At 43.8% G+C, this 12,560-nt stretch overlaps 1 protein-coding gene across 2 annotated transcripts; it reads right to left on the bottom strand.

Moving 5' to 3' along the window:
- Positions 1 to 3,039: 3,039 nt before the first annotated feature.
- TFAM (transcription factor A, mitochondrial) lies at positions 3,040 to 11,395 on the bottom strand. 2 transcript variants are annotated; one of them, XM_064662212.1, is made up of 7 exons: positions 11,284 to 11,395; positions 11,054 to 11,181; positions 9,045 to 9,115; positions 7,007 to 7,156; positions 5,500 to 5,595; positions 4,599 to 4,655; positions 3,040 to 3,626 (listed from the first exon to the last, which is right to left on the bottom strand). In XM_064662212.1, the coding sequence occupies exons 1-7, from the start codon at positions 11,370 to 11,372 to the stop codon at positions 3,411 to 3,413; spliced, it is 807 nt and encodes a 268-aa protein (XP_064518282.1). In that variant the 5' UTR covers positions 11,373 to 11,395; the 3' UTR covers positions 3,040 to 3,410. The 2 variants fall into 2 exon arrangements, with proteins under 2 accessions (XP_064518282.1, XP_064518281.1); XM_064662211.1 differs by having other exon boundaries at positions 11,054 to 11,395.
- Between the last annotated feature and the right edge of the window lie 1,165 nt (positions 11,396 to 12,560).

Here is a 12,560-nt window from a genome sequence, read left to right as displayed (position 1 = left end):
TGTCCATCTTTGCAGTTCTGACAGGCACTTCTTGTCACGGCCTGTGGAGGAACAGGGATCAGAATGGGAACGGTTTCAGGAATGGAAAAAGATATACAGCGACTGAAAGGACTTTATGATACGGACTTTACAGTTCTTATGTGTTTATAAATATATCGACTTTGCATGATACTTAGTCCACAGTTTTTGGCACTGGTGTCCTAAATGATGTCACCTAAGTGATGTCATCACCCTGTGATGACACTGATGTCCCCAGGGGTGGCATCCGTGTTCTCAGTGATGTCACCAATGTCCCTGTTATGTCACTGATGTCCCCAGGGGTGGAACCCGTGTTCTTAAGGATGTCACCAATGTCCCTCTGATGTCACTGATGTCCCCAGGAGTGGCACCCGTGTCCTCAGTGATGTTACTGCTCCCCCTGTGATGATTTTGGAATATAAATACAGTGATACCTGAAAGACCTCTTCCCTTCACAAGCAATCCATAATTATGTCATGATTTGGGGGTCAAAGAGCATCTTGGATTTTATTCGTGGAGCAAGGCTGCCATCTAGCGTCCATTTCTTCTGGGAGGGCAGTCATTTTTGCAGACTGGTCTTCTCCCTTGACACAAGGCATCCCAGAATCTCTGATGGATCCATCTGAGCTCTGACCGCTAAACTAAATGTCCTAGGACCAGCTAAGACACATCTATTCATCGCTGGTTAAAGATAACTAGGACTTCCCATTAGCTTAAACAATATTTAAATGAATTTCTTCTTAACAGAATAATCTCTTATTGAACAAGTTTTCTGAGGCATGTAAGCTAATTTCTTGAAGGTGGGCACACGATACACTCTTTATTAGTTTCCATGTATCATCTACCTTCTACATCCTGAAACTAATTGTAGTCTTAAAAGAAAAGACCACTACTATGCCAAGAAAGCAAATCCTTTTGTTGATTAGGATATAATTTTTATCTAAGCTAAAACTATTGATTTACTGAGTCATTTAGAAAGGAGACCCGCTCCCATTTCAGTGCCTTTGTGACACTCTAGGGCCTCATGTAACCAATGGAACACTGAACACTGCAGATTCCCATGGAATCAAGGGGCTATTGTGGCACTCTAGGGCCTCATGGAAGAGGGAGGACATGCAGAGAGACCTCAAATCAGAGGTTTGGGCAATCATCAACCATAGGAAGTTCAATAAGGGGGAGAGCTGGATTCTGTCCCTGGGATGGGGCAACCCGAGATGTATGGACAGACTGGGAATGACATGCTGCATAGCAGTGCTGGAAAATGGCCTCTGGGGTCCTGGTGGATGGCCAGCTGGCCAAGAGTCAGTGGTGCCCTGGCGGGGGCTCACCGCTCGGTCACACAAGGGTTTTCAAACACGAGTCCTTCCCTTGCACACACACACAGACAGTTCATGGCAGCAGGGGCAGGATCTCCTGGGGCTCCTGCTGCCACGCCCGGAGCCTGGATACATCTCAACCCTTGTGAGGTGCCACCTGCTCTGTCACTATCTGAGATGCCCCACAGCCTGAGGGATGGGCACAGGGAGCTCTGGCCACAGAAGCACATCCCAGAGCTGCATCCAGGGCCTTTGCCAGGGTTTAGTACCGTAAATGCAAAGCGACACAGAGACACTCTGTCCCACGTAACTTCAAGGCTCCCCCAGGAGGCTGATGGCATTTGTGCTTGCCCAGGGTCATCTCCCCACACCAACACCAGAGACGTGCTCAAGGCTTGTCTGTGCAATGCAAAGAGAGTCATCCTGTCTAGTCCCTCCATGTCTCTCCCAGAAGGGATAAAGAACCTCTGTGGGCTGGGTGAGAAGCCAGTGCTGGAAGTAGTGGTTCTATTGTGAGAGCCAACCAAGAGTGGTTGGCAGGTCTGTGATGAATGCCCTGGGGAGTTGACCTGGGGGTTCCAGTGCACATGGCAATAGATCACACCCTGCCCTGGTGGTCCTTCATGTCTCTCCCAGGAGCCTGGAAGTGCACAGGCACTGCTGAGTTCTTTCACCTAACACAGTGCCACTCTTGAGAGGTTCACTGGTGTTTTTCTCCTGAATATGTTCTTGAGAGGACTTACCAGCAGATCTAAACCTTCAGGCACTACCCTGAGGAGATCCCTTGGTAGGATGGACATGCTGTTGCAGAGGGCAGCTGTGCCACAGAAGTGCTAATTCCCTGTCCCTGCCTGCAGGCCAGAGGGCTGACACCCTGCAGCCTTTAGACTAAACTTCCAGAGCACTCGGGTCTTACAAGGACAGCTCTGGAAAAACCAAATCCTGATGCTCCCTGGCAGTGCTGCTGTGCTGGGGCTCTTTTCCCTCCACCTCTGCACACAGATATTGCAACTGCAGTTCCAGAGAAGGTTTCAAAAGTGGGATACAAAACTTGCTGAAAAAGAGAGAACAGCTCCTCATTTGCACAGTCTGTGGGACACAGGATGGATATGAACTAAAAATGGCGCAAATAACGATATTTCTTTGGGGCAGTATTAAATAAATTTAAAAAAGAAAAAGAAAGTAAAAGCTCACAGTGATTCTCAGCACAACCCTGAAAATCTGCACGTGGGAAACAAAAATTAAACAAAACACCCAAATACTATACAGACATCAAACACAAGAAGCCCAAATTCCTCCAGGTGGTTGGATTCTGTGCAGGAGATCTTGTCTGGGAGATTTCACAGAAGAACCTGTCCAGGGCATTTCCTTGGCAGAAACAGATGGAAAATGTACTCGCAGTGTGCAGAGCTGCATGAATTGACACACTGGCCAGTGGGCACAAGCTCTGCTTGTGCAGACAAAGACTGCTGCCCTGTGGGCAAAAGCTCTGCTGCCCAGGAGGGTCCCGTAGTGCAGGACTTTGCAGATGGCAACTCAGTGGTCGTAGGACATGAGGTGAGACAGAAATACTCTGCTGAAATAAAAAAACAAACGTGGGTAGAGCCCTTCCCAGCCATGATATTTCTTGTGCCTGTTATTGAAATGTAGAGCATTTGTCTTCACTACCAATACCATGGAGGGAATAAAACACAGCATCACTAACTCCGATTTCAGCTTTTATTTACAGATTTTAGATGGTAACATTGTAGAATAATCTTTCTTTTATAAAAAAATATCTTATAAAAGCTGGCTGTTATCTACCATTACTGGAGGGCTGTGCTGATGTCAGTGAGCATCAGTATTCATAGCTTGATTAACTGATTGCTGTTCCACAGTTCAGCTTATACCTGCAGTGATTATTTCAGTCAGTTCTGAGAGACAATGACTCCTCTCTTACCTGATCACCTTTCCACTGGACCCTTTCATGGGTTTTTAGGGCTTTCAAATTTCAGTGCTAACACTGACTGCAGCATTAACGTAACAGGATAGAGACATGACAACCAAAAGGGATTAAATATAAAATACTTAACCATTTTACTCTTCTGGTTTTTTCAGCTTTAATTTTGCCTTGTTACCCAAGGAAGTTCTGGCTGTCCCAGCTTGCTTTGCAGTTCCAGCAGGTTTCTTTTTTAGCCTTTTCTTTTTGGAACGCACCAGGTCTTCACGTCCCAGTTCAACCATTTTTGCTTCCCACGACTTCATTTCATTCTCGTACCGAACCTTATCATCTTCAGCAAGCTGCAGGTATTGCTAGAGGAAAATAAGGTTACAGAAGGGGCTTTGTCTGGAAAAGTGCCATGACACAAAGGTGACTTAGAACAACACCTGGGCACTGGCACAGCCCAAGTATTTGCGTTTGCCTCCGGATAATTAAAAAAAAAAAAAAATCAAACTTGCAGAAAAATACAAAACTTTAGCACTAAATTACGGTTATGTCAAGAGCTGCCCACTATTGAAGTGGAAGTTTATTCAATATTGCTACTAACAGCTAAGGCTTTTTGTCTGAGCACTAGTTTGAGAGGTGGATTATGTGATGAACAGGAATAGATATCGCTGCAGAATTATTCCAATTTTTTTCCTACAGTAAGATCCTGAACCTAGGGTGTGTCCTAAGCACACTCAAAACTGATCTGGACAAAGGTCATTTGGGAGGAAGAACAGTAAGGTACAGCATACCTAAACTGTGACATTTTCAGATTAGATTTCAGTGTAGCAGCTCTCATTTTTCATATGGCCATGTGCAGATTTGTATTTCAGTATCCTGAGAAAGCTGGCAGAGAATAATCCTCCAGCCAACCAAAGTTAATAAATTACCCTATGCATATCATTTGTAGATTTGTTGCTTTTCCCTGTCAAAAGTCTTTCTGTGAGCAGCAAATTATTATGATGATGTTTAAAGATATCATGTATTATTAGAAAAAAATCAAATTGTTGCACATTATTTCACCTTTCCCTCTAGATGCTGCTCAGCATCCACTACCAGGCACACTGAACTTCCATCCTATCCCACTGGCTTACATTTCAACCACACTGTGAATAAAATGGTCACTACTGCAATAAAGGTAACAATCTTTTTCAAGATGCATGAAGATCTCAGAGTATTTTCCTCAGTATTATATTTTGAGCAACTTAAGTTCAAGATTTTGTATGAATATATCAACTTTGACTCAAGTTTGTAATTTTCTGATTACATCAGAGCCTCATCCAAATCCACTGACATACCTGCTTTTGAGAAGTGGAGAGTTTTTGCCATGTATCAAATAATTTCTTCAGCTTTGCCTACAGGATACAGAACATGCAATACAGGAGGGTTATTTTAGGAACAGACTGATCTCAGAGGGGTACAGATGAATGCCACACAAGTGAAAGTCAAACATAAACCAATGTAAAAAAGCACAAAGTCACACAGGTTTAATCCCCCACCCTTTTAATGCAGGCAAATAATACACTATATGGTATAGTGTATAGTAGAACAAGCTGCTGGGCATCATCTGAGCCATGTTTACAGCCCAGGCCTCAGCTGAGTGGAGAAGCCTGCCTTGTACATGGAAAACCAAGGAACAAACTAGATCCACCATCCCAATGTACTGATTAAATGTGTAGGGTAAGGAACATATCAGACACACAGGGGAGGTCTCCAACACTGCTGTAATCCACCAGTGTAATTTACACCACCCCAAAGTGCAGTTTAGTGCAGAACTTGTGAGTTTGATGAGGAACTCTGGCATGTTCTGTAACACCACCCGAGCTATAGGAGGTACAGTGAACTCGTACTGCAGGAACAGGAGCAGACCACCACAACTCTTTGAAAAACTTATGTATTTCTACACCAAAACGAAGAGAAGAATAATTCTCTCCTTACAGAGGGAACAGATGAAGTCTGTAAAACTGAAGTGCAAAAAATACTGCAAATATTTTAAGTCTGTATACCCACACATCAGTTTATAAAGGCCATGCCAGCAGCAGTATACAGGCAGATCACTGCAGCCCAAAAAAGGTAACCTAAGCAAAGCAACATGCAGATATTGAACTACTGAACAATTTCTTTGAAAATGACAGAATCTAAATCAGATTTTTCTGAACACAATGGATCTGTTTTAAAAAGCAATCTTTCCTGGCTTACCGCAGGTGAAATTCCCTCACTCTCCTGAAATTTTTCTGCCACAAAAATGTTAAGGCCGCTACGAGGTCTTTTAGGTTTCCCAAGCACAGTCAATTCCTTTAGAAACAACAAGAAAAGTTATTCCATCTACCAGGCATGCATTTTTTCCAAAACTAGGCTTACCATTTGACTTCATATTTTACACAAAAATCAAACACAAATTCTTTCTTTGGTGTTTTATTCTGTAAACTGGACTGTATGTCATGATCCTCTCTGTGCTTGTCAAGACTAATGCTAAACTAAACTAAGAAAAGCTAACAACTTGAGTTTTCACAGATAAAGAAAAAGCATTTTAAACTGATTCTTACTTCAGCTAAGTCTTCCAGAAACCAAAGACTGTTATTAAATTCCTCTGTAAGAAAATCATGATGACAGGTTTTCTATTATTCTTCATAAGGCTCCTGTTTTTGCTGTGAAATACAGCCTGCTTGCAGAGAGGAGGGCAGGTGGTGGACTGTGGGAGGTGAGAAGGTGGAACAGAACCAATTTCCAGGGAAACAGAACTGGGTTTCTGCTATCAGAACACTTTGCCTGCAGGGATGATGGCACGAGAAGGAAAGTACAGCAAGTTATGAATGCAATTACACTTCTCGTTTCCTCCAGTCCTGACATTCCCACTGGAGCCTGGGTGCTGCAAATTAACATCTGCTTAGGCATTAAATATGCTGGCTAAATTCCTTGTGCTGCCATACTCTAAAAAAAGGACCAACACAATCATTTGGATTAAAAATTTCCTCTAAGTAGAGGTCTTTTAAACCAAATTAATTTCACTTTTGCTAGTTAGGGCAGTGTCACACCAGCAGTTTAATTCACAGAAATGAGCAAGCAATAGGTGATTTTGCTACTGGACCAACCACAATATCATACCTTTATAGATGGTTCTGTCTCTCAGGATTTATATATAAACCATCTAGAAGGGAATAGGGAAGATGGTCCACTTGAATATGCTAGAAAAGGATACCAGCAAACAGATGTACCTCTGCAGCCCTAATTCACCATGGCAGCAGTGACACAGGTAGCAAAGCCACAGAGTCCAAAGAAAGGAAGGAAAAAAGGCTACTTCCAAGAGCTGCTATCTGGTAGGGGCCAATGAGGTAAGAGATACAAGGCCTCCGTGAAAAGCTATTTCTGGATGTCTTTCCATCCAAAGAAAGTGTTGCTGGTCCAAATGTCTTTTATTACCTATCCTTCCTCTGGCAGCTCGAGGAATAGGGAGAAAAAAAGCATAGAGAAGCCACCTTTAAGCGTAAATATACGTGCTAGTTCTGTGTTCTTCAAGTGCAGGAATGCCACCACATCAGCAATTATATTTAGTCCATGGCATTTTGGGGGGTTTGTGTTTCTTGTGTGTTTTCTGTTATTCTGAGTTGGTTCTGTATTTCTAAAAACATGCTTTGACTCTGCTCTATATACTAGACAGACTTCAGCTTCCTTGAGAGAAAAGAAACTTGAATTTCAAAATGCTTACTCTTTTTGCCCGGAGTGATCTTCTCCTTGCCAGTTGTTTTCTCCTTTCCTCTTTCAAAGCTGCAGCCTGGGCTGGAGTTAGCTGGGCTTTATATTTGGCCATCTGCTCTCCATATCTTTGCCAATCCATCTTTTTTGCTTCCTCGTAAACCTACAGCACAAATCATCACCAGCCTTAAACAGATGCTTTCAGTCCGAACCACCTGACCATCAGACAAGCTAACACTTCTATTCTATGGGGGAAAAAATTAAGACTGGAAAAAATTACCCTGGAACATCAGATTTTCATCTGTTTGACTACCCCCTGTTATCCATTTCAGACACAAAAAAGGAAAAGCACACAGAGTGAGCAGTCCAAAAGGGATATGAGAATTCTACTGAAAAAAGGATACTACTTTAGCTAGAAAACTGCAATCAGTGACTAGCTGCATTTAATTGCTAACTGTAATCAAGGAAGAACAATCAAGGAAAAACGATCACTACTTTCCTATCAATGGCACTTAAATTCAGCACTGATTAGCAAGTCCTAGAGTTGTTTTACATTATCACATGAAATGGCCACTCTTAGAGAAACTTCACTACTTATGACTAAAAGTTAATTTGATGGCTCTTCGATAAATTTACACGTAGCAAAAAAGAGAGTTGGTCCTTCCATCGAAATTAACTGAGGTTTCACTTACGCACACGAAAGCAGAGTAACTTTACAAAACTTATGTTATTATACACGTAATGCACCATGTACATAATTACCATTTAAAAAGGAAAAATAACCGGTTCCCAGCCCCACAGCCACATGGAGTGAGAGCTGTGCCCTTTCTCTGGCAACAGACTAAAATTATGAAACCCCAGGTCGTGTACAAGTGTCAAAGTATCTTCCTGTGTTGGGTTTGCATGGCCAGGTGTTGGTGGTGAGGGGGGTACAGGGCTGGCTCCCCTGAGAAGCTGCTGTGTCCAATGGAGCCAATGCCAGCCAGCTTCAAGAGGCCCCCACAGCTGGCCAAGGCTGAGCCCACCAGTGACAGCGGTGGTGCCTCTGGGATAAGAGCATTAAGAAGGGGAAAAAGAAAGCTGCACAACTTCAGCCTGAGAGAGGAGTCAGATGTGAGAATGTGAGATTATTTCTACAGATCAGTGGAGAAGGAGGGGGTTGGTGCTCTAGGTCATGGAGAAGGTTCCCCTGCGGCCTGTGGTGCAGCCCACGGTGAGGAAGCTGTGCCCCTGCAGCCATGGAGGTCCACAGGGAGCAGAGATCCACCTGCAGCCCAGGGAGGAATCCCACACTGGAGCAGGGGGATGCCTGAAGGGGGCTGAGACTCCGGGGCCTCCCACACTGGAACAGCCTATTCATGAGGGACTGCACCCCATGGAAAGGGACCAGTGCTGGAGCAGTTCCTGAAGAACTGCAGCAAGTGGGAAAGCCTCACACTGGGAGCAGTTCATGGAGGACTGTTTCCTGTAGGAGGGCCCCAGCAGGGGCAGAGTGTGAAGAGTTCTCCCTCTGAGCAGGAAGGAGCAGCAGAGACAAGATGTGATGGACAGACCTTAGGCCCCATTCCCCATCCCCCTGGGGCGGAACTAGAGAAACAGAGAATGAAATTGAGTCTGGGAAGAACAGGAGGTGCAGGGAAGGTGTTTTAAATTTTTATTTCTCATTAGCCTACTCTGATTTGATTGGTAATAAACTGATTTCCCCAGGTGGAGTTTGTTTTGCCCTGACAGTAACTGGTGAGGGATCTCTCCCTGCCCTTATCCCGACCCACGAATCTTTTGGTGTATTTTCTGTCCTCTGCCCAGCTGAGAGTGGCTATGCTGGGCACTCAGTGTCCAGACAGGGTCAACCCACCACACTGTGGTGTACTGATGTCTGAACCTTTGTACACACACACATGCTTTTTAAACTGTTGATTAAAAACAAACCAACCCATCAAAAAAAAAATCACCACACTAAACAAAAAATCCACAGGGGACACCAAACCAAATAAAAGAACCACCAAGACTGTACAGAGTTCAAAGAACTCAGGGCAAAGATACACTCTTACCTGCTTCTGTGATGCTGGTAACTCCCTCCAAGCACCAGCTAATTTTTTAGTCAGCTCTGTGTTGCTCGCTCCTGTACATTAAAACGAGAAAGCAGGAAAATAAAGATCAACATTGTATCTGTAGTAAGGTTCTTCAATTTTCCCAAGGAAAGCTGTCACAAGTATCTTTTTCCTGTACAAACATTTTCATCCTTCCATAAAACTACCTTCCTGTGGCAGTTAAAGGGGACTGTAGTATTCTGGGGAGGGGAAAGAGTCACTGCTCTTGGTTCAACCTGGAATGAAACATGCAGTTATAAGACGAAGCACAATTTTAAGGCAGCCATTATCACTCCACAACAATTCAATGTTTTTCGTTTTGAGATGGATCTTTTTCTATACAGTGCAAGATGGTCTGAATTTGGAGGGAGGAGCAGGGAAGAAATCAAAAGTAAAATTTCCAGTTCTCCTTTTTTAGCAAAGAGAGTCTGCTGAATTCTTCAAAGCAAGTATAATGTGACTTTATCCACCTGATATAGCACATATGTCCTTCTGTTTTACAATGATCCTTCCAACTCAGCACATTCTGTGATTCTGTAATCTTTATTAAAGTCCCTTATTTACAATATTATTCAAAAGAAGTAAGGTTAAAAAAAAAGGTAATTTCCTTCTCCCACAAAATTGGTGACTTGAGTCTACTTTGGTTTTCAGCTGACTGCCTTTGACTCTGGCTCTTGTACCATGGTCATTTGATGAGGCCTTCAGCCAGACTTGAATTTGTGAAGGGGAAAAGAATAATAATTAGAAAACAAAACCAAACCAACCAACCAAACAAACCTCAACCAAACTTAAGGGTGGTGCAAAAATTATAGGTGGTCTTTTCTTGAAAAATCCTTTATAGGCTTTTCCTCCACAATTAAAAAACCAAAAACAGATGAGCTTTTCTTCCACCTCAGATGTAAAGCTCAGCCACCTCAATGGTGGGAAAGCAGAACTAAGCTCTTCTCAGTAACCTGACTTCCAGAATTCTGGAAAAAGAAGACAGATGGAGTCCAAGTAGATGAACCTTAAAACCTTTGAAAATATGATGCTTTGGCCAATGATAGAAGAGAACTAATAAATTATCAAGTTTTTTTGACTATTACCTCTACTGGAACAAGAAAACCAAAAGTTCTCAATTTGTATATAAGATCTAGTATATTTATTTGCAGATTATTCAAATTTTGAAAACGTGGAAAGCACTGGTGTAGTATGTAACCACAATAAGCTCTGATAGTTCAGTTCCCAACCTTTCTGACTCTGGAACTGCTGAACTGCTGAACGGGGTATCAAATGGTTTTCCCTACTTAAATTTACCTCAGGGCTTGCCCAATATGACCACAGTTTTTTAACCATTTTAACCTTCATTTCAACAGTATTTCAAAACCAGCACAGCTTTACATTTAGCTGCTTTCTGGTAAGAGTGTCTGAAATGCCTGTAAATAAACTTTTGGATAGTAAATTAAACGTATTCACAGAAAACCATTTTCCTCTATGTACATTTACTTCTTCTTCCATTTACAGTCAAGACAATCCAGTACCTATAGTTTTCCAATTACTAAATATCAAAATCATATGCACCTTGTTATATCAGCAAAAGTATACTTCAAATGCATAGAGGCCCGAAAATAACTGAGAACCACAAATCACTGTTAGCATGTACTGCCCAGGTGAGATCTTTCAGCAAACATTTTTAAAGTCATACACATGCTCGTTACGATGCACAGAAGACGAAGATAACACACGTGTAGGCAGTAAGTACGGCCATGCTGGACTCGCTTGGGGCACGCTATGGATAAACAGGTGGGTTGGGTCTCTAAATTCAGGGTAATGTCTAACTAATGACTTTAGTTCCTTCACGCGGTTGGTTTTGCACACAGAGCTGTTCCGGCTCCCGGCTCAGCCCTGCTCGGGGGGCGCAGGCCGTGTCCCCGCTCCCGCACACAGCAAACCGCGGGCCCCGCGGACTCGCCTCCCCTCGTACCTCGTACCTGGGTTCTTTTCCCTAAACGCCGAACGGTTTTCCATCGTAAAACGGAGATAGGCGGTGAGGGGCCGCTTCGGGCGCTGATCCGAGCTGATCCCCCGGGACAGGCACTGCTCCGCCGCGCCACCGGCCCTGCACACAACGGCACCGCCGGTCACCGCCACCCCACCGAGGTGGCCCCCGCTCCCGCCGCCCCGCTCCCCGCAGCCCCGCAGCCCCGCTCCCGCCGCGTACCTGAGGAGCCGCCGCCCTCCCGTGACCAGGCCCAGGCCCAGGCCCAGCCCCAGGCCCGCGGCCCGGCCCAGCGCCGCCGCCGCCGCCATGCCGGCCCGGCCCACACCGCGCCTGCGCGGGACGGCCCGAGGGGCGGGGCCGCGGCCCCACACAAGGTGACCGTGAGCGCGGGGTCGGGGATGGGGCCGTGCGCGGAGCCTGCGGGGAAAAAACTAAAATACAGCCCGGCTAAGCGCTAATTAACTAATTCGGCTGATGATCTGTGGCCAAAAACCAAACGGGTTCACTGGTTTCCTCTTAACTGCAAGCCTTTGGGTACAGCTGTGTCGAAAAACACACCAGAGCACCAACCAGTTCTCGGGGGAAAAAGTTACTTTTTTTTTTTTTTTCCCCACAGATGGGAGTAATGTTTCAGCTCTGATTCCCCGCACCCCCCACCCCCTTAAAAGAGCGTTTCTATAAAAAGCATTAACGGAGTTCTGAAGGAGCAGCAGTGATGTTTATCTCCAGATTAAACCCAACGACCTCGCTGAACGAGTGAAGTTTCGAATCATGTATTTATAATTTCATTCCTATAATTTCAAAAGCAGAAAGGCTGAACTGCTACAAGGATCATAAGAATCAAAGACTTGTGATGATGCTGTTTTAGAGGTGTAAAGCTAAGACATTCCTTTTTTAATATCTACATATGCTTAACATGCCTTACCACACGGGTGTTGGGTTTCACATCCTTCTGCTGTTTTCATAATGTGATGCAAAGTCATTCTCAGAACACATCAGAAATATTACCAGTTAAAGTAAAAATGTTTTCAAACCACCCCTAACACGAACTGATAAACCAAAACTAAGTGAGGATCTCAAAATACAAGTCAAACTTCCAATTTTCATACAGTTCAGTACAGGTATTGCAAACATTTAAATAACTTCTAATACAAACAGCTTACTACTGATCTAGAAAAAAATAAAAGCTCTGGGAACACACTGGGATGGTCGAAGTTTTTTACCATCATTTGAGTAAGAAGTGTAAACGATGGCTTTGCCTTCCTGGCTACATTGTTCTGGTTCACATATAATGAAGCACTTTATAACAAAAAAATCAATTTATTCAGTTTGCAAACTGAACAGGGATATTTTAAGATTAATAGAGCCACTCTCGATCAATCTGTTGTTTCAAATATCATTACATCATAGATAAAACTGTAGCACAGAAATTACATTTTCCCATATGTGACCCTTTAGGTCAGTAAATCGGCAAACACAAAGATTAATATTCCACT

The sequence above is a fragment of the Pseudopipra pipra genome, chromosome 8 (genome assembly GCF_036250125.1).
Source record: "Pseudopipra pipra isolate bDixPip1 chromosome 8, bDixPip1.hap1, whole genome shotgun sequence".
NCBI lineage: Eukaryota > Metazoa > Chordata > Aves > Passeriformes > Pipridae > Pseudopipra > Pseudopipra pipra.
The sequence above is the reverse complement of the archived record's forward strand: the minus strand, read 5'-3'. Positions and strand labels throughout refer to the sequence as shown.

Excerpts from the sequence above, each read along its gene's own strand:
- TFAM (XM_064662211.1), bottom strand. The coding sequence starts at position 11,372 with ATGGCGGCGGCGGCGGCGCTGGGCCGGGCCGCGGGCCTGGGGCTGGGC. Across the intron at positions 7,157-9,044 it reads TACCAGCATCACAGAAGCAG|GTTTACGAGGAAGCAAAAAA; the intron begins GTAAGAGTGTAT and ends TTTGTGCTGTAG. Across the intron at positions 4,656-5,499 it reads GTGAGGGAATTTCACCTGCG|GCAAAGCTGAAGAAATTATT; the intron begins GTAAGCCAGGAA and ends TGTATCCTGTAG.